General features: G+C 41.6%; 1 protein-coding gene across 4 annotated transcripts in view; it reads right to left on the minus strand.

Moving 5' to 3' along the window:
- Nucleotides 1–27,841, minus strand: part of PAG1 (phosphoprotein membrane anchor with glycosphingolipid microdomains 1) — a 112,017-nt gene that overhangs the window by 17,038 nt on the left and 67,138 nt on the right. For all 4 annotated transcript variants that reach the window (XM_036406678.2, XM_036406675.2, XM_054515822.1 and 1 more), the window contains 3 exons: nucleotides 5,866–6,077; nucleotides 3,156–3,207; nucleotides 2,529–2,625 (listed from right to left, as the gene is read on the minus strand). In XM_036406678.2, coding sequence (XP_036262571.1) covers nucleotides 2,529–2,625; nucleotides 3,156–3,207; nucleotides 5,866–5,990 — 274 coding nt within the window. In that variant the 5' untranslated portion in view covers nucleotides 5,991–6,077. The remainder of the gene's footprint in view (nucleotides 1–2,528; nucleotides 2,626–3,155; nucleotides 3,208–5,865; nucleotides 6,078–27,841) is intronic.

The raw sequence follows: 27,841 nt of genomic DNA on the forward strand, positions 1-27,841 counted from the left end.
CATCCTTCAGCTTGTTTAACATGCTGGCCCAGTTCTGGTTGGAGCTGCACTTTGCTCAGCCCTCCCTGCAGGCTCCAGCAGGAGCTCCCCACCGAGGGCTGAGCCATCCTTCTCTTAGTCTCGCAGCACATAATGCTGGTTGACAACCTACTAACGAGCTGGCCATATGCACAAGAGACAAGACTAGACTTCAGGAGGTAGTGGCAGGCAGAACATGTTGTTTCAGGTCCCAGAAGTGGGCCACATGTCACTGTCACTAGAGGAATGAGGGACTGAAATGTATGGGGCTTCTCATCTCACAGCACACGTGTGACATTTGCATGCATTCATGGGCATATACAAGCACGTTTCAAGCACGGTAGGTAACTTTACCTCACACTATTTCTTTAAAAAATCACTTCTGAACAGCTTTACTTTTCCTAGTACAGTTCCTAAGGCACTATCTCAACAAAAACAACCCATTCTCTGTGTCCTTCAGTGTGTTTGACATGGTGACAGAAGCATTGCCAAAGCAATCGATGCCCTTGATTTGGTGGTTGCCATGGACATTGCTTTCTCTTGTGTTCAGGGCATGCAGACACAGTCAGCACCTGCAGGGAGCCATACCCTGACTGAAAAACTCAGGACAGAACTGGAGGTGTGAGATGATAATCACTGTCTGAATGGGAGATAGGAGTTTTGCCTTTCTGCTCCTTGATTCTAGGGATTTCTGTGCTGTGCTGAGCACCCTTACAGAACCCAGAAAGCACACACTCCATTCAGGCTGGAGGGGATAATCAAAAGCAATGAAAGCTTAAGTTTCTGTATTTTTGTGGGAATGGGTGGTAAGACAATGCTGGCAGGTTGGGTAAAGGAAAAAAACATAGCATTTGATGGTTCTTCTTCCATAGCCCTGCCCCTGCTCAAAAAGCTAGCAGAAACAATAGTAAAAAGAACTATTAACAAAAAGTGCATAAATTATAAGTAAGAAATTGAAGCACAGGGGTTTGGGTTATTCAGAAGGGCTGTTATGCAGAGTGTAAGCTGAGTATAATATCAGACAGTCTAAAAACTGTCTGCTGGTTGATAGCACACCTTTTAGTAGCAGCTCTGACAGCTGCACATGTGGTGACTCATGGCAGAGAGAAATACTTCCATTCTGAAGGGCCTTGCTCTGCACATCAAGTCCCTCAGGGAAGCACACACCTACATACACAACAAGCCAATGGATGGGAACAGCAATTAGCTGCAAAAACAAAGTTTAAAAATTACTTTGGATGCTTGTCTCTAAGGGGTAAAGTCTGAATAGCTTAGCCTCTGGTTGCAGGACATGAGGAGAGAGCTGTAAGTTGGAGTGCAGCCCCTGGTGTTGGTGTTAGTGTGAAGACAACAGTTGGCTCGCAGTGGCTCTGAGCTGAGAGTGAGTTTATTTTTAGGTGCAGCTGAGTAAAATATTTTCCAGTGATCCTTCAGGGTGAATCATTTAGAGTGTTCAGCAAAGCAAAGACTAAGGAAAAAAAAGGAAGCCTATTTATGTTGCCTGTTTTCTAAAATATAAAAATGTACGTGACAGCACAGCACAGGACTGTGATCCAAAGCTGTAATCCCTGGAGGAGGACATGAAATATGTCCCTAGGTTCCTGGAGCACTTTTGAAACTCTAAGGTGCAGCTTCATCTTCTGGTTTTATGCCAGTTCCATAGCTTACCAAGGTTAGGGAAGGTCCCATTCTCTGCCTGATGACCTGGTCAATCTGCAGGTATGGCTTGGCGACCCAGACCTGGTGGCCCAGGAGAGGACCTCAGCAGCTCCCAGTGCTGGCTGGCATGGAGGGCTGGGAGCAGCAGCGTGGGGCTGTGCCAGAGCACGCCCAGGAGTGTGTGGATGCCATGGGACAGAGAGAGAGAAACACAAGCGTTTCCCACAGCAGCTTGTGAGAATTTTCAGGGAGTTGTAAGAATGTAATAACTTGTTAGTATAAACAATCTGCAGGTGGTGTTTTTCTACTTTGTCTTTCTGTTCTTCTCAAAGATGGTGTATGAGAAAGGTGTTTTTGTTAACTAGCCAATCAAACAGAACGTATCATTTATTATCGTTTTAATATAGTTTTTTATCATTTTATTATCGTTTATTATCACTCTATGTTATTATCGTTTATTATCACTCTATAAAAACCACGTGGTTCTTTAGAATAAAGCCTTCTTTGCTCTTTCTGCAATACTGCCTCTCACCTGTTCCTGTGTCATTCTCAACACAGGAGTAACAGGAGTGGAGATGCAGCCTAAACCACCCAAATCTCCATGAGATGATCACCTCCACTGACCTCCAAGCAAGGCAAACGACTCCATGGCATTTTTTAACTTGGCTGTGAGGTCTGTGTGATCTGGTGTCAGCCAGCAGAGGTGTGCAGAGTATTCTGGCAAACGGCTTGCCTGTGTGCTTGGAAAGCTGCTGGCTGAAAACCTGAGACCTGAGGGATCAGCAGTGTTCAGCTGAGGAGGGAGCTTGGGCCCCTGGCTCATCCCACCCACAGGGGCTGTCTGGACTCACCCTCTCCGTTGCTGAGGGCTCCGTTCTGTTCACTGTTTGGGGGAGGCTCCGTTACAGAGCTGGTGATGGAATGGCTGAACACCTCCTTCTCAGAAGGCTGCAACACAGATCAGAGACCCCCAGATCACAACCAACATTCACATGAATACAACACACAACAAATTGCATTCCCATCTCTGGGGCTCTGACCCACAGGTATTACTGGCAGGAGAAGCAAACCATGCCAGCTAGATTCAAAGATTTAAGTGCCTGTGTTTACAGATGTTAAAAAGAAATAAATGCCAAGATGTCCAGAGTGATGCCCTTTTCAAGCTTCTTTATGGTACTAGACATTGCTATGGCTTCACCCATGAGAAGACAGCAGCTGACAAAGGGTACACTGCCTTGGGCTGCAAATGGAGTGAAGGGAAGGCTGGAGTACAGTGGTGGCAGAAAGGGCACTGAGAAAGTGCAGATTATCAGGACCTACACGAGTTTTCCTCCTCTTCCCATTCTGCAACTTTTAAAGTTTCCCATGCTCAACCATCTTGAAATTCCTGAGCTATTTTCTAATCAGTTGTATTTTGCAAGGAGCTTGGTACAAACCAACCACAAGACAGACAAAAGCTGCCAGAAATAAATACTTACCACATTCATCAGATTTTCATGATCTCCATTCTGACTTTTTGCCTTCTTTTCCCTTAATGAAAAAGACACATGAATTTTTACTACAAATTATGCTAATATACAAATACCAATCATTCATAGACCTTACACTCCTGCAGGGAACAGAACTATGATTCACAATAATATTGAACATGGAATAACTGAAAATTATTACAGCAATTGGTATGACCTCTGTGTAAAAACACCATTGAGGTAGAATGGTGATAAACATAACTGAAGAGGTACAACAAACACACAAAACCTTTCTTCTCACTCAATGTAAGACCACAGTGAGAAGTGACTGATGGTTATTACAATATAATATAAATAATTATGCAGAGACAGGACATGGGGGAATGGCTTCAAACTGAAAGGGAGTAGGTTTAGATTAAATATTAGGAAAAAATTCTTTACTGTGAGGGTGGTGAGACACTGGAACAAATTGCTCCAAGAAGTAACTACTGGTGGATGCCCCATCCCTGGCAGCGTTCAAGGCCAGGCTGGATGGGGCTCTGAGCAATCTGGTCCAGTTCCCTATGACAGGGAACTAGATGATCTTTAAAGTCCCTTCCAACCCAGGCCATTCTATGATTCTATGATAATAAAAATATAATTCTTTAATTTAATCATATCTGAAATTCTCAGATATACATTCTGGTTACAGACTACTTAGGAAGTCCCTTAAACTGTGTCAGAAAAAAAATGTGTATCCTATGAGGAATTAGAAAAGGCCAACAAAATCCAGATAACTAAAAATGCCAGTCAAATTGATAATAGGCATGAGCAGTTCAAAAAGGTGTACAAATTTCATAGCAGCAGGGGCCTACATTTTTAAAGGAATCCCGCTTCCTTGGGTCCTTCAAAGGAGTCTAAGTATGGATCACATTTCCATTTTTACCATTTGGGAAATATAGCCCTTATTCAGAAATACTGCAATAAAGTATGAGTTTAAAATAATGTTAGTCCTTCCCCTAGATGAAAAGTCATATAAAAATGTGAGAAAATATTGACAAGATGAAACTTTTGCTTCTTCTGAAGTCTGCAGTGAACTGTACTTCCACATTAGCAACTGTTAAAATTCTACCTAATTGGGAAATACCAAAACAGCAAGTGAGCATGCAGAGAAGAGCACAGCAGAGAAAGTTAAAAGCTGAATTTCCTCTCTGGAAATTTTTCTGACTCTGATATTTTAGAAAGAACAAATTTTATTCAGTTTTCTATGTCCTCATCCATTTCTGAAGAGGAAGTCAGGAAGAAATTCTGCACAATTGCATTTATGCATAAACAACCTGCCCTACAGAATGACCTGAAACAACATATATTATGTCCAAACTAGCAACACAAGAATTTATTAAAAAACATCACCAGAATATTTCAGGCAATGTATCTCTCTAACTGCAAAGATCACTCAGTGGTTTGACACATCTTTCTAGAGATGTTTCAAGGACTGGTGTGTTACAAGACAAAACACTGGAATTATAAAATCATTTGGGTTGGAAAGGCCTTAAAGATGATACACATTACCTAAATACAATGTCTGTGGGCTGAAGAATATTTAAAATAGGGTTTCTACTTTTAAATAATTTTTAAAAAAATTCTACTATTTTTTACACAGCTATCACAGGAAACTGTGACAATAAGAAGATACTGAAGTGTCAACTCACAGTTTACAAAAGTGTTTCTCCTGAATCACAGGAAATTACATGTTCTAACTTAGGCCTTTTAGGATTTCAATCAACTTTGGGACCTATCTTTGCTCACAGCTGTTTTTTGCATGGTGGGCATTAGATAAATCCTGCTGAAAAACAAAGCCTTCCACTGTAGACACATCTTATGCCAATACAGGGCATTTTATGGCTGCATAATTTCCTCAGTGTTCTCAAGGAATGAAAGCACATGCTCCTTATAGGCACATGCATCCAAACTGCAGATTTTGCTGCTGTACTGGATTTTTCTCCCCATAGACTTGGCTGATTCAGCTGTGCTTACAAAATATAACAGTATGGACCACAGCAGTGCCACTCCTCACAGTGAAGGGTCTGCCTGCTCTGGCCTGTGCAAGGGCACCATGGACAGACTGCAGGCTGCCCCTCTCCCTGTGCAGCCAGCAGGGCTCAGAGTACATGTCATGAAGGAGCCTTGAAACATGCATAAACAAAGTCAGTAGAAGTGCCTGTATTGGTGAAATTGAATCCCCTTATGGAGAAGAAAATAAGGATAAGGCAGAAGGCATTAATTAGTACCACTGTTTGATCCTTACTCGTTTTTGCATGGAAGGCAGGATCAATACTATATATTTTCCCAATACATCAGGAATGGCCACAGCAAAGCTGAAATACATAATCACTTCCCTTTCCTTTTTACCTAGACTTTTTTTTGGTCCTGTTTAGCCCACATAATGTTCTCAGTTTCAGCTTAGGGGTGTGACCTGCTAACACTCAGTGTCTACCTGGGCTGTGCTTCAGGCTTCTGCTTAGGGGAAACCACCAAATAAACACAATCGTGTACTTCCTTCACAGCAAAAGAAAAATACAATTAGATTTTAGAATTAATAGAACTGTTCAAACTGAAGTTTGCTCTGAGAAAGGTACCTTTCTTTTTTAATTTCTGTACCTCAGTCCTCAGTATTTCCTGCTAACTATTTATACATGAAGCTATGTCCAAAGTGAACCATTAAGCCCTGGAGCCTTACCCATTGCAGCTGGAGCAAAGGAAGATGAGGAAGGTGAGGAACAAGAGTGTTGTCATGGCTGCCAAACTTCCCCACAGGATTACATGGATCTGTCCAGTGCCTAAAAAAACACCCTCTAGCCCCATGGTACTAGCAGGAGCTGGGATCACTTGGGGTTGAAGAAGTTACTCCTTGAAGAAGACTGACATCTGTGCTGCATGCACCTTCTGTTTCTGCAGAAGGAAAGAAAAACACCATCAGAGGTTAAGAGAAATTTTGAAGATAATGAATCTGACAGCTACAAGTCTGGCAGGAGAGATTTTCAAATCCAGATCTTATGAAAACCAGTTTCAAGTACAAGCCAGCCAGCCAAAGAGATTTTCAGCTACATTTCTGACAGTAACATAGAACAGATCTGTCAAATATTAACACAAGCTGTTACCTATCTACAGTCTCAATGTGAATAAAAGGTAGTACAGCATCTCTGTACTTGTATCTTCAGGAAAAGATTTATAAATCTGCTTTGAGGGTCAGACTAATCTATTTTGTGGTTAGATTTGCAAATTTCATTGAAAAGTGAGCTTTCAAAAACATCTACAACTTCTGCAAAGTTAACAAGCCAAAGAGCTGCAGCAAACATTCACCTCCTTCTCTCTCAGTCTCTCCTGCCTGCATGTGATTGGAGGCTTAAAGTGCAGTGACAAATAAACCAGGTAAGTCTTTGAAAGGAATACCACAAACACCTTTCTCACAGCAGATAAGATCCCGTCTTATTTCTGTGTGACATGCTTATTTTCATAATAGTGTGTCTGGAGAGTAACAATACTGAACTTTCTTTTTTAGCTTCTCCCCACCTGAGTCTGAGAAACAACAGAGCAAAGTAAACAGGGTGTTTTTTAAGAACTTGAATAAATACAACTTTTGCTACAGCACAGCAGCCCATGGAGAAAAAGACTCCTGGGTAAACCTTACTTGTGACATACAAGTTTTGGTATACAATATATTCTAAAATTCTGTACATACATTTAATGCAATACATTGTTGACATAGCAAAACTAAAAAGAAGTTATTAATTCTTCACTGCTGAAGGTATCAATTCCTCCATAATTTGGGAACAGGTTATGCAAAGCCTATTTACAGGCTTTCAGCCTAACTTGATTGATAAAAACTGAAATAGAATACAATTGCTAAGAAATGAGCAGATATATTTTGGGAATGAAAAAGTAGCACAAATATAAGATTGACAATCTCTAAAGCCACTAATGACTTACTTCAATGCATACATTTTCATAGAATTTCTTTTTTGGTATAGGAAATTTGTATGTAGATATATTTATTTCTTTGCAGCAGAAGCATCCTTGTAAAAACAAATTCAACTAGGTACTAATATCATACTTGTATATAAAAACATATCACCATTTTCTTATTAAAATCTTACAAGAAAAGAAGATTTATCCCCAGAAAAAGGCCACTCAGATCAAAGTAAATCTGGTGAATCAGAGAAGATATTAGCTACACATATACAACTAAGTTAGGTGACTGGGTAGTTTGGGTAGCTCTTACAAGTAACATTTCTGTTCCTGCATAAAATGAACTCATTAATTTCAACCATGTAGGATCAGACTTCTGAACACCTTCCAAGAAGAACTTTACTAATTTATCCACAGTGGATAAATGCTTTTTTAAAAAAAAATTTCCCTTTAGGTAATAATGGCATTGGATATAAATTGAAATGGGAAGAAACAAACAAAAGATGGGAGAAGTTGCTGATCCTGAAAATGACCAATTTCAAGGTGTAGTTAAATATTTTTAGTTTGGGCAAGAAAGAAGAAAGCCAGACATTGTGTAACTTCTCCAAATCCCTAAATACACAGGAAGAACAGGTGCCAAACACCTTGGCAAAGCACAAACATCTCACTGGTAGTTTTTGAGCACTGACAGCCAAGAGCCACCACTCCTCAGCGATGACCACTGGCAGGCAATGTGCCTCTCTGCTTATCCTGGCAGAGCCTGGAAAATCAAACATTTAAAAGCAGAGGCAGAGCACTCTAAAAGTTGTGCATGCAGAAGATGACACTGCTCTGCCTCATCCTTATTTTAAAGCCCAGGTTGGGTTAATTTCTACCCTGAGTCACAGTCATAGCACTGGCTGTGAAATGGAGAGACCTTAAGGGAAACTGAATCAGGTTTAGTCAGGAGAAAACTTGGTGTAATGCCCACAAATACCTCTGTGATGTCATGCAAGGGCACTGTGCACTGGAATGGATTCCTGTAAAGGTGATGGACTGTCCTCATCCAGAAAACATTACAAAGCACACTGTGCTGGCTGCCTTAACTAGCCCCAAATCGTTGTTAAGATGGTTGAATAGAAAGTACTTCCCTTTTAAGCTTTTTTTTTTGTGAATTTTCAAAGACATTTTCTGCCCTGCTACAACTTAAAATTCATGAAAAATCTTTTTGTTTCTTTTGTCCAATCCTTTTGCCTTCAAAACCCCCTAATTTTCTTTTTTCCTTGGGAAAAAAAATTAAAAAATGAAATGAAAATGGAATGTAAAGACAAAGGAAACTGAGCAAAATAATTTTTCAGCATTTTTGTTATCTTTTTTCCTTAGTTTTCCCAAGAAATAAAATGAATGCAAATGAAAACAAGAAACTAATTTTTTTAATATTGAAATAAAGAAGGAAGAAGGAAAGAAGGAAAGAAGGAGAGAAAGAAAGAAAGAAAGAAAGAAAGAAAGAAAGAAAGAAAGAAAGAAAGAAAGAAAGAAAGAAAGAAAGAAAGAAAGAAAGAAAGAAAGAAAGAAAGAAAGAGAGAAAGAAAGAAAGAAAGAGAGAAAGAGAGAAAGAAAGAGAGAAAGAAAGAAAAAGAAAGAAAGAAAGAAAGAAAGAAAGAAAGAAAGAAAGAAAGAAAGAAAGAAAGAAAGAGAGAAAGAAAGAAAGAAAGAGAGAAAGAGAGAAAGAAAGAGAGAAAGAAAGAAAAAGAAAGAAAGAAAGAAAGAAAGAAAGAAAGAAAGAAAGAAAGAAAGAAAGAAAGAAAGAAAGAAAGAAAGAAAGAAAGAAAGAAAATAGGGATTTAAAGTACTTTTCTTAAAACAGAAGCACATTTTTATTTTCTTTTAGAGCAGACACAGACCTGTCTTGAAAGATACTTAAATTATTTCTACTACTAAGTTTATAATTTTGTATCTACTCTGAAGAAGGATACTCTACTCTCAAAAGACTAAGTAATGTAATTTAAGCTCATACTGTAAGGAAAGTGGGTTTTTTAAATTCTAAATATATATTCTGAAGTTTCCATGACTTTAAATAAAGATAATATTTAAGCTAAGGAAAGCTAAGGCTACATGGGGAGCAGCCCCATGGAAAAGCTCTGTCTTTGAAGGCTTCAGTACAGAGTTAGGAAATGTTGGTCTGAGCCAGAGCAGATGGAGCTCAGACTGAACTTCAAAAGGAGTGAGATCAGAAGGAGTCAGTCAAGGAAGACCTCTATGAGTGATGTCAGGAGTGAAGCACAAGACATGAGGCATCCCACCAGGCAGAAGTCAAAGCAGCAAAGGGAATGACCAAGGCCAGATGATGTAGTTAATTTACAAGAAAGAAGCACAAAATGCTTTGACTATACGCTGAGAGAAGAGGTCAGAACAGGACAGAAAAGCACAGTGGCACTTGAACCAGGGGAGGTGACTGCTGCAGACACCTGTGCAAGCAGAACAGAGAAATGACAGGAACAGACTGATGACAGGTGAAGCCCTGAATGAAGGAAGCCAACCAGGCAAAATGTGACAAGTGATTCCTCTCAGCTCCTTGAACAACAGGAGTTTAGCATAAGTGCTAAAGGGCCTAGAATCTGCTCAGCACACATGACAACCAGAAGTAAATACAATTATAACATAAAAACACCTCAGCCTGCCATACCTAAAGGGGACTCAGAAGAAAACTAGTGAGGGACTTTTTTTAAAGGGCATGTAGTGATGGAACAAGGGGGAGTGGCTTTAAACTGAGAGTAGATTTAGACTAGATCTCAAAGGAAATTTTTTTACAGTGAGGGTGGTGAGGCACTGGAACAGGTTGCCCAGAGAAGTTGAGCATGCCCCATCCCTAGAAGTGTTAAACACCAGCTTGGATGGAGCTCTGAGCAACCTGGTCTAGTGAAAAGTGTCCCTGCCCTGGCAGGTGAGTTGGAACTGGATGACCCTTAGTGTCCCTTCCAACCCAGGCCATTCTCTGATTCTGTGGTTCTAGATTAACCCTCTGTGAACCCTTATCATGTAATGACATCAGAGGGCTTACTCCTTCTGTTTAATGCCTCCCAAAAAATGAGGTTGAAATAATATTCACCCAGGCTGGGGAATATTCCAGGAGAGCTCCTGGAATGCTTGAAGCTGGACCAGCACCCATCAGGTGCCCCAACCAGCTCTGGACAGAAACCTGGCAAAGACATAGATTGAAAACACAACTGCCTGAATTCCCTCTGCTTCCACTACGTGAAAGTCTGGACACTAAAACATCAATACCTTGGATTTAGGAGATGTTCCTGAGGCTAGCTTTAAAGAGAAGCTTATTTGAAATCATAACGATGGAACAACAAGCAGCTAATTAATTTTTAAGAGCTTTCTGACGGCTGAAATGATTAACTCCTGCTCCTACAATAGAAAGTGATATTGTGCTGCCCTCTGGTGAATGTCTCTGTTCGGGGTCTGGGATTTGTGGCTCTTAGGAGCTGCTTCAGAGCTCGGTGCAAACTCCGGAGCTCAGTGGGGCCCTTCATTTGTCAGCCTCAAAACCTGAGTCCTACCTCCACCCCTGGAAGTCTGTCAGACTCAAATAGTTCAACCTTGCAGACAGACACTGCTGAGACAGAACAGTGGTCAATGGAACTGTTTGGGGTTTTAAAAATTATTTTCCTGTGTGACAACCCTTTAAAGATGAAGATTTCTTCCACTGTACCCTTTCCACAGAACTCTGCACCCAAGTTGTTGGGGATACTGAACTCTTAAAGAGAATAACAGAGAAAGGCCTAGAACGTGAGGCTAAGAAACCTGGTTATTTAATCTATGGCAAAATCTAAACAATAGTCAGCATTCACATGTCAAAGTCACTACCAGTTCAGAAAACTAATCTTTACACTATATTGGATAAAATTTCTTCTTTTGAGGGAACTTCTTGCTTTTTAGACATCAATATTTGCCATTATTGAAATCCCTATGATAAATGATGCCTGTAGCCATTCCTCAAAATTGCACTTAAATGCCCAATTATATTTGTGGTTTCAAAATGACAGCTATTTTGTTGCATAAGCCACGCTTTTATGGTGAATAATGTGTTATTTTTGCTTGCGGCTGTTGCAGGGATAAAGCAGAGCTGAGGCAGTTCAGGATGATGTGATGATGAAGAGAATGCAATTTTGGTTCCAAGAAACCTGTATCTGCAGTGAAGCAGATAGGCTGCAACTCTAGGGAGCACATGAAGCATCAGTTTTAACTGGTGGGGAAGCTGCTGCAAAAGTCTGGGGTGAGACCCGAACACCTCTGAAGGTGCTCCTTCAAAAACAGGTGCATCCAAAAGACCCAGGGCACTTCAGGTCCAGGATCTGGCCAGGATTTTCTGAGCAAAGTCCTGCCTGAGTTGATGGTGGCACATGCAAAGGATGTGGTTGTGATAGGCAGATGCCATGCTTTGGTGTCCCAGCAGGAGATGGCAGCGTGTCCCTCTCCCTTGGCTTCTGGGTTTAGAGCAGCTTCATTCACGTCCTGCTGCAAAGAACACTCAGCCCATGCCTTCCAAAGGGAAAAGAGTGGGAAATGTCAACAGCTTCACCTCTCTGGGTTTCTTAATGAATTATAGATGGAGCACAGGCAAGAGACTAAATTGTTCTGACAACTGAGCGACTTTGGACGGGAGAAGCCAAACGCGAGAGGACAGGAGGGATTCACGGAGACTGCGGGATTGCGGCTCCCGGGCCGGGGCTGCCAGGCTGTGCTCAGCTAACGGGGGCACTGCCCAGGTGCCTCATGTGCTCACCCCCAAGCTCTTTTAGGGACTCCCTTGGGAACTGCTCAGTCTCCTACTGCTCTCTTTGCCCTGCCACCCCTCTGGCTCCCAGCGCTCTCAGCTATCCACTGTTAAACTGCAAAACAGATCAGGGAGATGAGACAGTTTGGAAGATCCCCTCTGCCCCGCAGCAGGCCTGGAAGGGAGCAGGGAGAGTGGGAAAGAAGGTTGGAATTTTTATCTGAGATTTTTATTACTCTGGTAGCAATCCCCCAGAGAGCTGTATTAAACCAGAAAATGGGGAAGTGCAAGATATGTGCACCCACAAACTGAGACAGGAGTTGAGAAGTATGAAGCAATGTCTTGCCGACATCCAGCTGCAAATGCTGTCATTCAACCACAAAACCAGACCAGAAACCTGGGCTGCAACAAAGAGGCAACAGCAGAAATTGTCCTGCACATGTGACTAACACCTCTCAACGTAAGAGCCTTTCATCTTCTGTTCCTCCAAATCCTGAAAATACATTTTCTCTATGAAGATGGCATCCTACAGGAGACCAGGGGATTTACCTTACTCCCACTCTAGAAAATTCTCTCTGCAACTTCCGACCCAGCTCAGGCACCAGCAGGCAGAGTATGTCTCCAAGGGCCCAAAGACTGAGCACACCCCTTGTATGTGACACCCTCAAGGCCACCCTAAAGAAAACATCTGAAGGCAGGCAATCCCCAACTCCTGTACCCACAACAGCTCACATCAAACTACACACCTCATTTGGAGAAGGGGGAGGACATGGCAATGCACTTTGCTCAGTCCATAACCATTTGCATGTCAGGACTGTTCTCTGCATGCAAATACCATGGTGCTGGCAGGAAAATGCCATTTGTGCTCCTGAAACAGCCTTTAAGAGTAGCACTGTGCTGACCTGTGTTAAAATGAAATCAAAATTCCTTCACCCAAACAACCTTCTTTAAACCTCTTGATTTTAAATTGAATGTGTTTTCTAACCTTTTCCACTCTGTGGCCTAACCAGGCTTTAACTGCAGAGTAGCTGGAGGCAGCTGGAGTGTCTCCTTTCTGTGACTTGCCACAGTTGGTAGATTCCTGACAGCATAACCCAATAAGACATTACACACATGCTTGATGACATCATCAGGGCTGCATTTCTTCTTGTGTGGGCAAAATACCTGGGTCAAACTCTTCATGGGTATCTCCTACTGCAAGTCCTGTTTTGGAGCCTATCTGCAGAAGCTGGTGGGAGTTGTGCTTTAATGAACATTAAGGTTGGGTCCATTGCAGTAAATGAAGCATGTTGGAGATAACTGTCTTGTACAGCCCAAGCCCACAATCTCATACTCTCCTATTCTCCACAGAATGGGGGTTGTATTATCTTCCAGGAGCGGTCCCTGACCAGAGCTAACTCCTGAGTTATGCATGGGATTGGCTTTGGGAAAGAGCCTTTTGACTGCAGCCAAAATTATGCTTCAGGCTGTTCTAACTTGGTAAACCCACATCTTCTGTGTTTCATTCTGGGCATCTGATAACAGGGGGTCCTTTGGACCTTAATCCCCCTGTACTAGAGATCCTTCTCTTCTCTCAGTACTTCTCCACACAGGACATATCCAGGTCTCTATCCACTCCAGCTCCTCTTCCTCCCTCAGTTCCCAGTCCTGTTTGCTGCCTGAAGCAGCCACCTCTGCCACAGGTGACAAAGACTAATTAAGATATCAAAATAGGAATAAGTGTGCATGACAGCCTAATAAAATAAATACAAAGATATCAAAATTTTATCAAAAAGAGGCATTTCAGATAACTCTCAGGCATTGCCAAATCAAAATAGATGATACTATGGAACAGCTCGAATACACAAATGTGTTCCTTGCTTTACATTGGTAGTAAGTGAAAAAGAGCAATTGCAATTAAATGCTTCTGGAGACAGTAGGTGACAGGATTGCTGTTTGGACTGAGATGCTGCCTGCAGAACATTTCCTAACACCACAGTGTTACTGGAGTCAAGATAGTGAAGTTTCTTCACAGGCACTTAAAAAACATTGTAAAACATATCTGTAATTTGTCAAATTGCTGTTTCTGCATCTGCAAGGGCTTCTTTTGGCTTCTAGTGTTCTTAATGTAGATCCAGTACTGAGCTACACAAACCTTAAGACTAAGATCCCCTTTCTCATGAAGTACCTAGTGCATTTTGCTTTTAGGGTTCCTATGCACTAAATCAGGACAAATACTTTCCTACAACAGGTTAAAGCTCTTCTCGTGGTGCAGTTGTATTTTGAGCTGCTTGGCTTGGCAGCACCCATTTATGAGAACAGTTCAAGACAGACACATCTTATTCCAAGCTGTGAAGACCAGATGTGCACATAATTAAGGCCTGGTCCTGAAAGCCTGATGCTGGAAGGAATTACTGACATGGAATGAGCTGCTCTTGCAGGCTGTCAGATGAGCCTTGCAGAGACTGTGCATGCCATAAGCCTTCAAAACAGTTCATGATTTTGCTTTGCAAAGCAGCAGAATAATGAGGTTCTGATCTAGTCTACCTGTACCTACTTCTTCAGAAATCAAGGCTGGTTTATCAAAGGATGTATGTGCTCTATAATGCAAAACCAGATCGAAGACAGAACAGTCCCAAACCACCGGTCACTTTTAACCCCTTCTAAACCCTAACATCTTCTAGAGAGAAACCAAGTCTCCCTGAATCCATCTATCTGTGGCACTGCAGAAAAATTAAAAGCCTCTTGCAGCAGTAAAGTCTGATCTATGCCAGAATTTGCATTCATACTCCAAGCAACTCATTCATGCCTTGTCAGACCACATCACCTCAAGGTTAATGTATTCGAAGTTGACCTGACTTCTCCTGCCACTCTTTCCTTTCTATTCCTACTAGAATTCTACTAAGTGCACACAAGCCTGCAGTGCAGCCAGCCTCTTCTCAGAAAGAAAGAAATTTGGGAAAGTGGAAAGAGTCAGGAAAGTTACATGAACAATTAAGTGTGTGAATTCAAGGGCTTGCTTCAAGACAGTGGAATAGATTTCCTAAAATGATGGAGGATTTCAGAAAATAAGAGATGTCGCTAACAAGGTTTCATAGCAGGCTGTAAAACTAAATTTTCAAAGGAAGGTGAGCATAATTGCATAAGAATGTGATTATGTCCCCGTGAAACACAGTCTGCATCCTGGGGTTAATACACATGCACAATTATGCACCTAACCTGTCACAGAGCTATCACATTTATTTCCCACATTCACAAGGTTTTTCTGTGTATAAACCATACACTCACAAATCTCTGCCAAATGCAGCTTCCATTATAAGTCAGGCCCTAAGCAAAGAGGTTTGTAACAAATCTTAAAGCTCACAAATTTATTCCACAATGGATAATAAGGCTCTCCCCATTCCACTACCAGCAGTACAAACCTCCCCAAGCACAAACAGGGAGAAGGGGAGTGCTGAGGCCACAGCTCTCAAATGCAGAGCACTGGCTGGGCTTGGCCAGCTGCTGAGGAAGAAACCCATAATGAAGCCTCTGTGCAACAGCTCCTAGGAACAGCACCACATATTTTCCCCAGGCTTTAGCAGCCAAATAATGACTATCTCAAATGGGACAGCAGAAAAGCTTTATCTGCTGAGTGACCATGCCAAAGATTACAGCTTAATCGTAGCATTATTGTGCTCTTTCCCACACCCCCACAATATCCCATATTGCTTTCTGGCTGCAGTGAGGCAATTAGACCACGATTACTGCATACTTTAGAGCATATAGAAATGAAAGCTGTCTTTGTGTTTTCTAGCTCTGACACAACTACTCCTGATAGCTTTGCTTTTCCTGGAACTAGATGCTCTTTCATATTAAACAAGGCCTGTTTATAATTTCACTTTGCTGTTTATGTAATTCTACCATGCCAAATCCCCTTTCAGTTTTTGCAGTGCAACCACATTTCAAGCAACCCTTTTCAGGTAATAATAATGGAAACTAAGGAATTCCCCCTAGCTTGGCAAGTAGGCACACACAGAGTTTGTCTCAGTCATCTGACCTAAAAGACCTCTAAAATCCATGGCAATTGTACTCGTTCTCAAACTGCTGTTTGAATCAGGCCCGCGAAACAATACAACAAGTAGATGGTACTTTTCCAGATGCTACTTCCAGTTTCCAAAGGACCCAAACTGTATAAAATTACAAAAGATTGCAAAATATGCAGCAGCAAAACACAATGCTTTGATTGTCCCCAATGAAATATTGCTCTTTTTCTTCCCACCCCCCCCAAAAAAAAAAGAAAAAAAAAAAGAGACTCCTACTTGGAATGAGATTCCACTTCTGTACATTTACATTTCTAAACACAGGCTTTGGTTTACTCAGATGCTATCTACAGAGTCCCACCTGTGAGATCTCACCTCTGTTCCCATCACAGGAGAAGACTAAATGACTTCTACTAATACCAAACTTTCAGATTACTCAAATGGTATTACTTAAAATGAGAATAACTCTACCTAAAATGAGAAATTAAAAAATGTATCCAACTGTCAGGACATTACAGCCTTTTGATGTGCCTTGAGTGAGATGCACCCCCAAAATGAAGCACATGAAGATCATCCCAATTTTTTAAAAAAATTATTCAAAATAATTTTAAATTCAAACAGCCCAGATTGCTGAGTGCCAATGCTATCATAAAGTCTGTGGATATAAATGTCTGGAAGACAGGAGTCTTCCAGGGAAGTTAAGTGATGGTCCTTGGAGGTAGAATACAAATTAGATCAGAAGGACCTGTTATATTTAAGATAAGGTAATCTTGAAACAAAAGGAATTAGTGAGAATTGAGCTTTGTGATATCCCACAGCAAGAGAAGCAGCTGTGACTTAACTTGGTGACAAATCAATTTGAAGAAAACAGTTCACCTTACAATGTGCTTTGTGTAGGTGTAGAGTTGTTTCAAGGCCAAATTTCATTTCACTTTAATTGATTCAATAAAATAATTTTTAACTTTTTAGCATTTGTATCTCATTAGGAATGTCAGCTTTTCTTAAGCATTTGGTACATATATGCAGAGCCTTCTTCATTGCTGGAGACGGTCTCTGTCTTGAAGAGTTTACTTTTTGTCAAGATAAAACCAAGACAGCACATGAGAGAATCCCTGTCTAAATAACCTCATTTTCATGAAAAAATGTCCAAGACAAAGAAGGATTTGGTGGGTTTTGAAGAGTTCTTGCAACTTATCCAGATACCTGGTGTCCCCACTCAGTGCTGCCTCTCCGTGATCTTTGCTTTCTCTGAGTTGGAAACAGAGCTGTGTGTTCCCTGAGGGAAGATGCCACCTTAATTCAGTCTTGTAAAAATAATCTAAACTGGCTGCTTCTATGCTCTGCATGATCAGTAAAGACTCACTTCTTCCTGTGGAGAGAGGAATACCTTCAAAGTGAGCTGTGAAGGTCATCCCTCATCTCTGACAGACCAGTGACCTTTCAGACACCTAGAATTAGGAGAGGAGATATCTATAAATCATGGACAAAACCAAGGGAGGTTAATGTGTGCTGACCCACTGGGAAGGGCCTCAGATGCACCCCTCTGAGCTGGCCTCCCTGGCTGACCCATCAGACCAGACAATGAGGATAACTAAACCTTTGGGCAACAGGAGCAGCCCTGACAGACCACACCTTTTCACAGCCTCCTGCTATGGCACAATTTCATTGCAATTTCTCCCCAAGACCAGCATGACATTGTTCTGCCCTTTCAATTGGAAGCAGAGCTGGGGTAAATGAAAACATCACTTGCTTTTGACAGTCCAGAATATCCTGTGGATTCACCTCCCCACTGAGCCATAGGCAGTGTCCTGCTTGGCACCTGCAGCAGCACGGAGCAGGGAGGCAAAATCCTGTCCTGCTCCCCACACCAACGTTGTGACACATGGTGCATTTTACCCACCTTCTCTCCTGCTCTGGAGAGTGAAATATAAAACCCTGGGCTTGACCCCAACAGACCTAGGCAGCAGAAACTAATCATGAGTCCTGCAGGAGTGATCTACGAGCTGGTTTCCACCCCCCTCAACACACCCAAACCCCTTACTGCTTCATCCTGACACACAGCAAATGCAATTATGAGATCTAATCAACTGCAACTAATGTAATTCTGAAAGTCTTCACAGTCTAACGAAAACCAGGTCTTTCCTTTCTTGATTTAATTGAGATGTTTGGTTGTTCACACACCGTGGAAAAGAAACCCTCCATAAAGCTTTGTATGAATATGGCATTTGCATATCCAGCCTGTCACAGTATTGGGCTCTTTTCCTGGCTGTTGGATATTACATGGTAGGAAACTATCTGTGAAGGGAAGTGGACTTCAGAAAATAAATACTTTCTCACGTTGTTTCAAGGGAAATCTTCAGTCTGAATGTCATCTACTAACTACCACTTTGTAGCCTGAACTTGGCATAAAGAAGCATTTCCTTAACATGAATAAATCATGATCCCTAGTAAAAATACCCTCCTCCTGCATTAAAGCAAGAATCAGAAGACAGAATTTGGCCTATAGCTTGTAAACTCAAATTTGTTGAATAACAAATGACTAAAGAAAATCCCTTTTCCCCCTTTCCTCCAGTGTGTTCTTCTTGTTGCCTGTTGGCATTGGTTTTTCTGCAGTTTAAGCATCACTATTGCTTCAAGACTTCCCCTGCCTCTGTGCTTTCCTGTGTGATCATTAGCAGTACTTTCACAGGAGGCTCTACAACATGGGCAGCACTGCAGAGAGAAGGAGAAATACATCAAGCCTCCTGCAAAAAGTTTTGCTGCTACCTTGAGTTACGAGCTGCCAAAGCACAATGACAGAGAAGCAGTGGCTGGCAGGCAGGATAAGCAGAGCATTGCATCACTTCATGCAATCAATAACCAGCTGGGCTTTGCTTCTCTCAGGTTTCTCCTCTGTGCTGACCCAAATCATTACTTTTCCCCCACAGAAGGTAGTCCTGTTAAGGTTTTGAAAGAGAAGACTGAGATTTGATGAAAGCCTGTCAGGATACAGGATAACTGCTCTCCAGAGACAGGAGAGACAGTCAAGACAGACCAGGTAAGAAGAGTCTTTCACCAGTGATGTACGAGGGAAGAGCAGATAACAAGCTCAAAACCTTTGTAGGACTGATCACAGTAAGCAGGTGCCATTCCCCCAGCAGCTGAGAAGTCTCCAGCTGTGTGGGTGTGACCGCAGCAGGCACTGGAGGCCTGGGCCCACAAAAGCAGGTCCTGCCTCTGCTCCTGCATGGCCAGGAAGCCTCCATCTCTGTTATCCTGCCTCTTCTTGGCACCTTCACCCACCCTCTGCAGCCCACCAAACCTTGTTCTTCCTTCCACAAGTGCCCCCTCCTCCTTTCCAAAGGCCACACCATTGTTGCCACAGTGCCACAGCTCCACGAGCTTGGTGCTTCTAGCAGAGAGCGCAGCCACCCTGACTATTCACTGAGTACTTCCCACCCTGGGTAGCCTTTTTGGTTTATCACTTCTCCTTTGGATTATTTTTCTGTAATAATGTGCTGATCAAACACCCACACAAACTCTTTTTAAAATTACCAATACTGATAACAACATGCATTGATTACTTTGGTTATGGCCTGTTAGTATCAGGATGCCCAAGTGGTGAAGAAAGGGTGTGTCAGAAATACAAAGAGCAGATGCTGAGAAAACATTTTCTCAGAGAGAGAATGGAATTATAGGAATTAGGCAGTAGAAGAGCTCACCTAAAATGTGTTAAATGGCCTTAAGCACTATACCAGACACAAACATACACAATAATGAGTAGTCACCTGAAGAACATAAGCTACAATACACCACATCCCACCCAGGAATTTCAACAACTACTTATTTTTTACAATTTATCATGACATCACTGTTATAACACCCTCTTCAGGTTCCATTTTCCTGAACCGAGGAATCTGGATTTTATCTGCTTTATTCTTTGAGAAATATGCCATGCTCAGGCCTCTTGTAATACATCCTGAACAAGGTTCTTTTTAAAGGACAACCTAATGCTATATAGTGAAAAAAGCTTTTTCATCCCTTTTCATCACTTTGGGACATCATTTTATTGTAAAGCAATCCAATTCTGCAGAAGGAAACAATTTTCAAAGAAACCACCTGTAAGTCAAGAGAGTGACATTAGTTATTGAAAGCTGAAACTTTTACAGGTTGATTTGATGGCAGTGACAGTAAATTAATTTTTCCTTTTGTTGAAAATTTTTCTTGACTGCAATGAACACCTGGCAAACTGCCTGACGAACAAAGGTCATCTAGCTCTGCTTTTACTTTGATTCAATACCAAATTTATGTGCTACTTTCAGAAAAAACAACCATGCCATCCTTTTAGAGAGTCCTTTTTAAATTTTCAACTGACTTGAAACATACAATTGTGGACATTAGTTTGGGGCAGCTGCTAAACTACATACTTTGCTATGTATTTCCATGAGTTATTCAATCAACAGAAGAATTGCAAGACTTAGTTCATCTGGAAGAAAGCAAAAACAACAGACTCACCACGCTACCCCAGTTTCACAAGTATAAAAATAGCAGAAGGTGCTAACAGATATTATGTGGGTAAGAATGAGAACTAGATTGGCATTGGAGAGTTTATTCTTAGAAAACCCCTCCTTTTGGAATTGTTACAGGCATGCACTGACCCAAATAGATCATGGCTCCTATCATTCCCTAGTGCATGTGAACAGATAAAATGCTGACACGCACCAAAAAGGTTTGGGGCAAAAAGAAGCAAGCACAATCTGCACGGAAACTGCCAAAAAAAGGAAAAGCACAGCAGCTGGTACACAACTGCTAATAGGCAAAGACAGCACTGCTGGCAAACGCAGGTGAAGCGAAGGAAAGGAAAAGGCAAAATGATGGTGGGAAATGATGGCAGCCCAAAGAGATGGAGAAAACAAGCCAGTCACCATAGGGCACCTGGTACCTACTGCTGTCTCAGAAGGACAGGCATTTCAGCCATTTCAGGATGCACAATTTATTCCACTGGGCTAGTGCTGCCCAGTGATCAAGCCTCAGGGCCACTGACATCCCTCTGGTGCAGCTTTCTGACTTGGCTTGGTTGCCCAGTGGCTGTTTTGTGGCTATGCAGATAAGGCAGGACAACTGGGAGACCACAGATCAAACCCACAGTGCTGAGTTACAGAGCACAGCAGTAAGACGTGCAGAACTACAGGTCCGTCCTTCCTTCCTTCCTTCCTTCCTTCCTTCCTTCCTTCCTTCCTTCCTTCCTTCCTTCCTTCCTTCCTTCCTTCCTTCCTTCCTTCCTTCCTTCCTTCCTTCCTTCCTTCCTTCCTTCCTTCCTTCCTTCCTTCCTTCCTTCCTTCCTTCCGCCACTTCCTTCCGCCACTTCCTTCCGCCACTTCCTTCCGCCACTTCCTTCCTTCCGCCACTTCCTTCCGCCACTTCCTTCCGCCACTTCCTTCCGCCACTTCCTTCCTGCCTTCCTGCCTTCCTGCCTTCCTTCCTGCCTGCCTTCCTTCCTGCCTTCCTTCCTGCCTTCCTTCCTGCCTTCCTGCCTTCCTTCCTTCCTGCCTGCCTTCCTGCCTGCCTTCCTGCCTGCCTTCCTGCCTTCCTTCCTGCCTTCCTTCCTGCCTTCCTCCCTTCCTTCCTTCCTGACATGTCTGAGCCTCCTGGGTTTCCAGGGGTACCAGGCAATGGAGCCTCACAAAAGATGCTGGATGCAGCCCAGGGGGCCATTTAGTTGCCTAAACACTGGCAGCTAGAACAGCCTGAGCTGCCTAAAGGCATCCAGGATGTCTGGATGTTCATGCAGCCATGTCCACAGAGATGAACTGATGCCTCAGGTTTAACTTTTACATTTTTCAGATTCTGCACTGCTTTAGTGTGTAGTTCTGAGCTTCATATTAGGGGATAGTAAGCTCTCTTCACAGAGCTTCTCTCACTGGGGACCAAGGACAAATGATCCAAATTTCAGGCCCAAGAGCATAAACAATGGTGTACTGAGAAAAACAAGATGGGACTTCATGACCTAAAGCTGTAACTGGACAATTAACTCCAATATGCAAATGGACCAGAACTTATAAAAGTTCTGTGAGACCCTGTGACCTGTTGTCCATTTTGTGACCATTTTGGATTCATCCTGGGTGTAGCACTGGCTGGGCTCTTGTGCTGCCCAAGGTGGATCCATTGAGGCCTCCTAATAAATACCTGCTTTATTCTTTAACTCCATCTAGCCTCTCTTCTAGGTCAGCCTCCTCAGGGCATCAGAACAACTTGATGCATGAACTGCAGGAGATGTGTGTCCTGGAGTGGCAGATGGAGGCCAAAGGACGCAGTTTATGGCATTTCCACCACCATTCACTGCCCTCTCTTTAGGCAGATGAAATCTGCAACTGGATGAGGTCAGCAGACATGGCACAGGGCCAATTCTCACACTTCTCAAATAGCTAATAAGAAACTATGAAAAATGTACCAGGGCACCTCAAATGGCACCAGCTGCTTCTGCAAGAGCAGCTGAAGGGGGCTCTGGTTGCCACTGACTATAACAGGGCCTGAAGGTGCCCTGCAGATACTTGCCTAAATTTAGGAATTTTCAGTTGCACTTGAATCTACACCAGTAATGCTATGCTTTACTATTGCACAGGCACAAACATCTTCCTCTAAAATCATTGCCTACACAAAGCTGAATGCTCTTAGCACTTAAATCCTTCTCAGAAAGCCATAAGGATTTATTCAGGGATGAAACATTTTAGTCTAATATCAGAAAAACACTTTTCTCCTAGTAGAACAATGCCAGAGCATCACACTCCTTCCAGCTGGCAGGACACAAAATTAATGTCCAAACTTTCAGAAATGTTCACTGTCACAGACCCTGTAATGTTTAATTATCTGATGGTGCTTAGGACTTTGGGTAGAAAAAAAAAGAAGCAAATAAAACAACACAAATCTAGTCATCATATGAATATTTAAGACCCCTCTGCTGGAGCATCAATATGTGGGCTCATATCAACATTGTGTTTAATGTCCCTATGCAGCTACTGAACACATGTATAAGCATAAAATTAGCAAACAACTATCAAAAGACCTCTATTCAGGCAAAAAAAAAAAATCTTTTCCCTTTATGAACATTTTAAAACAAAGTGTTCTTTTTTTGTGTAATTTTTCTCCATTAAAATTTTATTTTACTGCAAAGAGATAGAAGGCAGGGAACTTCTGGCCCAATTTTGTTCCCAATTGCTCTTGTATAGTAACTGGAGGCAAAATTTTGTTCTCTCTGTAGAATTAAGTACAACTGTAGATTTCCCTTTATTTAATGCAACATTAACATACAGATATACAGATTCAAATATTAAAACTAAATTACAGGCAACACTTCTCCAATTAGCTCATATAAAAGTAGAATAAATAATTAAGCCTCTAACTATCTAGTTAAAGAGACCAGCAACATTTCTAAAACTACAAGAAAATGCAGAGATGTTTAGAAAAATAAAAAAATATTTCTGTTGCAACAGAAAGTTTCCAGGAATCTCAAAAATTTGAAGTCCAGTCACAGACTTCTTTTGTAGGCTGTTTTTGCTTTGTCTTTAATACTGGTGTGCTGTTACTACTAAAATAGCTCAGTGTCCTGCAGTTAGTGCTGAGTTACTGTTTTCTGGAAGGTCCAACTGAAAATGTCAGCCTTCAAAGTAAATCTGCCCAGATCGAGCTCTTCCCAGAGTAAATCTATTACACACCAGTAAATAGATGGGGTATAAATAAAGTAGCTCTGCAGAGTGTAAATCAGGCATTGTCACCATATTAAGAGGCTTATGGCAATGTTACTTAGCAGTATTTGTTTTAAAGTCTCAGCAGGCTTGTCCTGCTGAACGTTTTGTGTAAAACCATCTGCCCAACAGACAGAATCGATCTCCGAGTGTGTCCTGCTTGGTTTGTAAATTTACCTACTGTGACTAAGTACATAACTCATTATTAAAAACAGTCAGACCTGGCCTTTCCTGAGGGTAAACTAATGTTTCTCATCATCCTTAAAAAAACAACACACAACATGAGATAAGGAAGCAGCAAGGCATTTAAATAAGAGCTGTTATTTGAAAGACTGCCTCCTGTGGCCTGAATCAACATGCAAACGTGGACTCCCAATCATCTTCAGGAGATAATTATTATTCATAATTGGCACTTTAAAGCATTTTCTCAGAGTTGTGCAAATACTGACTAATTAGCCACACCAGAATCCTGTGGGGTAGGCAAGCAGGTACCAGGTACCCTAATCCTCTTTTTATCTGAGTGAATTGCTGGGGAATAAAACCCCAACCCTGACCTGCTGCAGGGGAGGAGAAGGTGGGGAGGTTTCCAGCCCCATTCCCTTCGCCCAGCCCACCCTGCTCCCACCATGGACACTTGTCCTCATCTAGAGAGGGGATCAGATGAGCTCTATACTGGCAGAGCTCTGGAAATAGTGGTCAAACCTCAGTTCATTAGCTAAAGTCTTGCCAAGTAAAAGGTCTGGATATTCAAATGTCAAAATAAAGCCTGAGGATTTGATACAAGTACATGCAGTATTTATATGAGGATGGTAGCCTCTTCTGCTGAGGAACACTTCAACAATGATGTACTGCACAATTATGGCTTATTCCTGGAAATAAAATATTACACTGGTACTTGAAACTAAATAGTAGGAAAAGAGCTCTATATGTATGGAATAAGACTTCTTTACTTAAAATTCAGAGAAATCTTATTATTCACTGTGTGCCCAAGATTAGGCTGAAGAAAGTGTGGAGTCCTGTTAGAGCCTCCAAGAGGCTCTGCCTTCACCATGCAATAAAATGCACCAGGCAAACAATATCTTCAAGATGAGTCTAAAAATGAAGGTCCTTGAAGGCCACAGCAGCTAGAAATGAATATTGAATATAGCCTCTATTAAATCCAGCTCTTTAATTAAATTGCCTGTAGGAAAGCAACCATTAGTCATTAGTGTCTCAGGTTTTCTCGTTTAAACCAGCAAACACTAATGATGGCTTTATTCTAGAGCTTTGTTGCAAATCACCACATTCAGAAGCAGAAACAGGTCTTTCCAAATAACTGTATTATTATAAGCTTACAATGTACACAAGATATGCAACAAGAACCATTTTTATTTGGTGTAATCCTGCTTTGTCTATTGAAATAATTGGTCATATGTTGTGTCTAATTTCAGCTACAATCTCTTTAGGGCAAAGATTGTGTCCCTGTGGTTTTGTAAAGCCTCATTCACAGTTATAATGGTGTATAAATTAAATAAATAATGAGAAATTATGAACTGTGGGAATTTATTCAGCATTTATCAGGAATTCATAAGTGAGGATTTACACTTTTTAAAAATGGATTTTTTAAAAGATCTTCCAACAATCTGCTTCTGTCCTCTGTTTTAGAAACTGGGAGATGCCTTTTAACTATAGCAACTACTTAGGTAAGAATAATAACAGGAAAAAAACAGGTTAGTGTGGTGACTGGTTGAATAATAAATCCAGGGTTATTCCACTGAAGCTAATTCTTCTACATGGTTCATGCATAACAGCTTCTGAGACAAGTAGGTTTTCATCCATGGTAAAGAGCATTAAGATGATAGTATTTTAACTACTGCATTAATTATGTACTCTGAGCAGGGCTAGACAAAACAAATAGTAGGAATAGAACAGAACTGGATGCCTTAGTGAGCAAAATTCATTTAAATGCCCAAACTAGAAGAGTACAGATTAGGAGGCTTAGGCTGCAATACGATAAAAAGGGTTTCTGTGCTCAGAAGGTTTGGAGAATTGTGGAACAGTTCAACAAAAATTAATATCTTATACATTTGGTACTTCTTGCCACTCATCCCACATGAGTCCCCTGAATGCTGGAGCAGAGGCTGGGGGATCATGGCCACAGCAAGAAACAAACTCTTGGTAGTAACAAGCCAGTCTTAAGCCAAAGCAAGTCTATGCTAAAGCTCTGTATGCTATACCACTTTTTGTGTGTGTGTGTGTGTGTGTGTGTGTGTGTGTGTGTGTGTGTGTGTGTGTGTGTGCACTCATTTTTTTTCCTTTTCAGGAGGAAGAAAATGGGGGGAAAAGCAAGAATTTTTATCTCAATGAAGAAGTATGCTCATGGAAAGGAGCATTCAGCTTGCTCCGAGGATTCAATGAGCAGCTCAAAGGATCTCAGGAGTCTGCTGGGCTCCTGCACCTGGATCTGGCCAGTTAGTGGGAACACAGGGTGATTTGGGTCTGTAAGGATAAAAAGCAAGCGCTAGAGTGAGTGCCTCTTTCCAGGTACCCAGTGTACATCTACACTGGGTAGGTAAAACACAGCAATAAAGTAAAATAAGTCAGCTGTGTTATTAAAAATTATAGTTGTTCTGGCTGGCCTTTTGCCCTAAGACCTGCAACTTCACAAGCCTGTAAGGTGAGAGGTCTGGTCCCCACAGCCTGAACATGTAATTGTGGATGGACCTGCCCTATCTTTCAAGATGCCAACCCAAACTCATCAAATGCCTAATTTTTCTCATTTTTCTTTTTGGTTAACAGAACTAAAACCTGCAAAGGGAACAGTGTGTGAAGTCAACTCTGTACACTAAGATGGAAAATGCACTGATTTGCACAGAGTTAATAACATGCCCTAAAATGGCCATTCACCCTCAAAAGACATTAGCATGTAATAGCAGCTGCTTATCCTCTGAGTGCAGATGAATATTGGAAAGAGGTGCTGAGAGGCTTTGTCCTAGAATTATATGTCACTGGTTTAAACATGATGTGTGGAAATTATTTTAATTGCCCATATTAGTCCAGGGCTGAAATGGTCTGGTATTGTTAGGAGTGGTGCAAATGTCTTTCTCTGGTCAGAGTGTTGTTTGAGAAGAACATGTACATACCTAAATATCTAGAAAGCCTCACTACAACATGAAACTAAAAAAACCAAAAAATCACCCCAATAAAATAGCTTTGAAAAATATTAGCTAGTTAATGATGTTTTTTGACTGTCTTACATATAAAGATCCAATTTCTTGCAAGTATGAGCACTGAAAGAGCAAGAACTTTTATTTTTGAGAGAAATGTTACAGTTCAAATGTCACAGACTATATTACAGACATTCACAATTGGCTCTGAGATTTAGAAAAAAAAAACCAACTTACACTGTTGTATGGAGGTTGGCAATGATCACAGTGCTAATGACCATGGGAGAAATACAAGATTTTTTTTTTTTAAAGCATCATTATCTAGTGGCCTTGAGTGCTAATCAAAACAAGGACTATAATGCCTGCTTTAATGGGGTTTGTCTCAGTAATGCTCCTAAATGGAATAAACTATATTAAACCCAGACAAGCTACAAAGAGAGACAAATGGCAAAACAATACACAGAAAACGTTAAAGATTCTTTAATCTATTATTAACTGAGTTACCATCCATGAGAGTCACAGTTCACTGTGGTTTTGTAATCCATTTGCTGAATTGTATAACTAGAATAGAAATGTGGTTGTCCTTCTGTTTAAAACAACAGACTAAATAAGGCCCAAATCAACCCACAAAATGGCCAAGCAAAAACTGTATGTAGACAGGCTGCATGTCCATTTCCTTCTTTAAAATTCAGGAAAGCAGCTCCTCTGGAGTTTTTTCTCAAAGTAGAGGGAATCCAATCCAACTGAGGTAGTCCTGCACATAAGCTGAGCCTCTGTGCACCACAAGGAGGATGCTCTGGGAAGACAAAGAGCCTCACACTGTCCCTCACTGACCCAGTGCTGCAGGGACAGACACTGATACTCGCAGGCTTTGGGTCATCCTCCTAATGTTACAGGAACAGGCACCGAATGCCAGGACAATGAATTCATTGCCATCCTCCTCCTTGTCTGCCTTGTTCCTTTGGCCTTGCTCATCCCTCCTCCTCTGCATATGCTGACCAAATGCACAGACATGCTGAATTTCTTCAGCTTGATACCTCAGAGGACCAGTCACGTTTGACTTCCTCAAAAGCAAGTAAATAGTTTTTCTGATGCGTCTATTTTGCTGTATTTCTCA

Source organism: Molothrus ater, chromosome 1 (genome assembly GCF_012460135.2).
Source record: "Molothrus ater isolate BHLD 08-10-18 breed brown headed cowbird chromosome 1, BPBGC_Mater_1.1, whole genome shotgun sequence".
Taxonomy (NCBI): Eukaryota; Metazoa; Chordata; class Aves; order Passeriformes; family Icteridae; genus Molothrus; species Molothrus ater.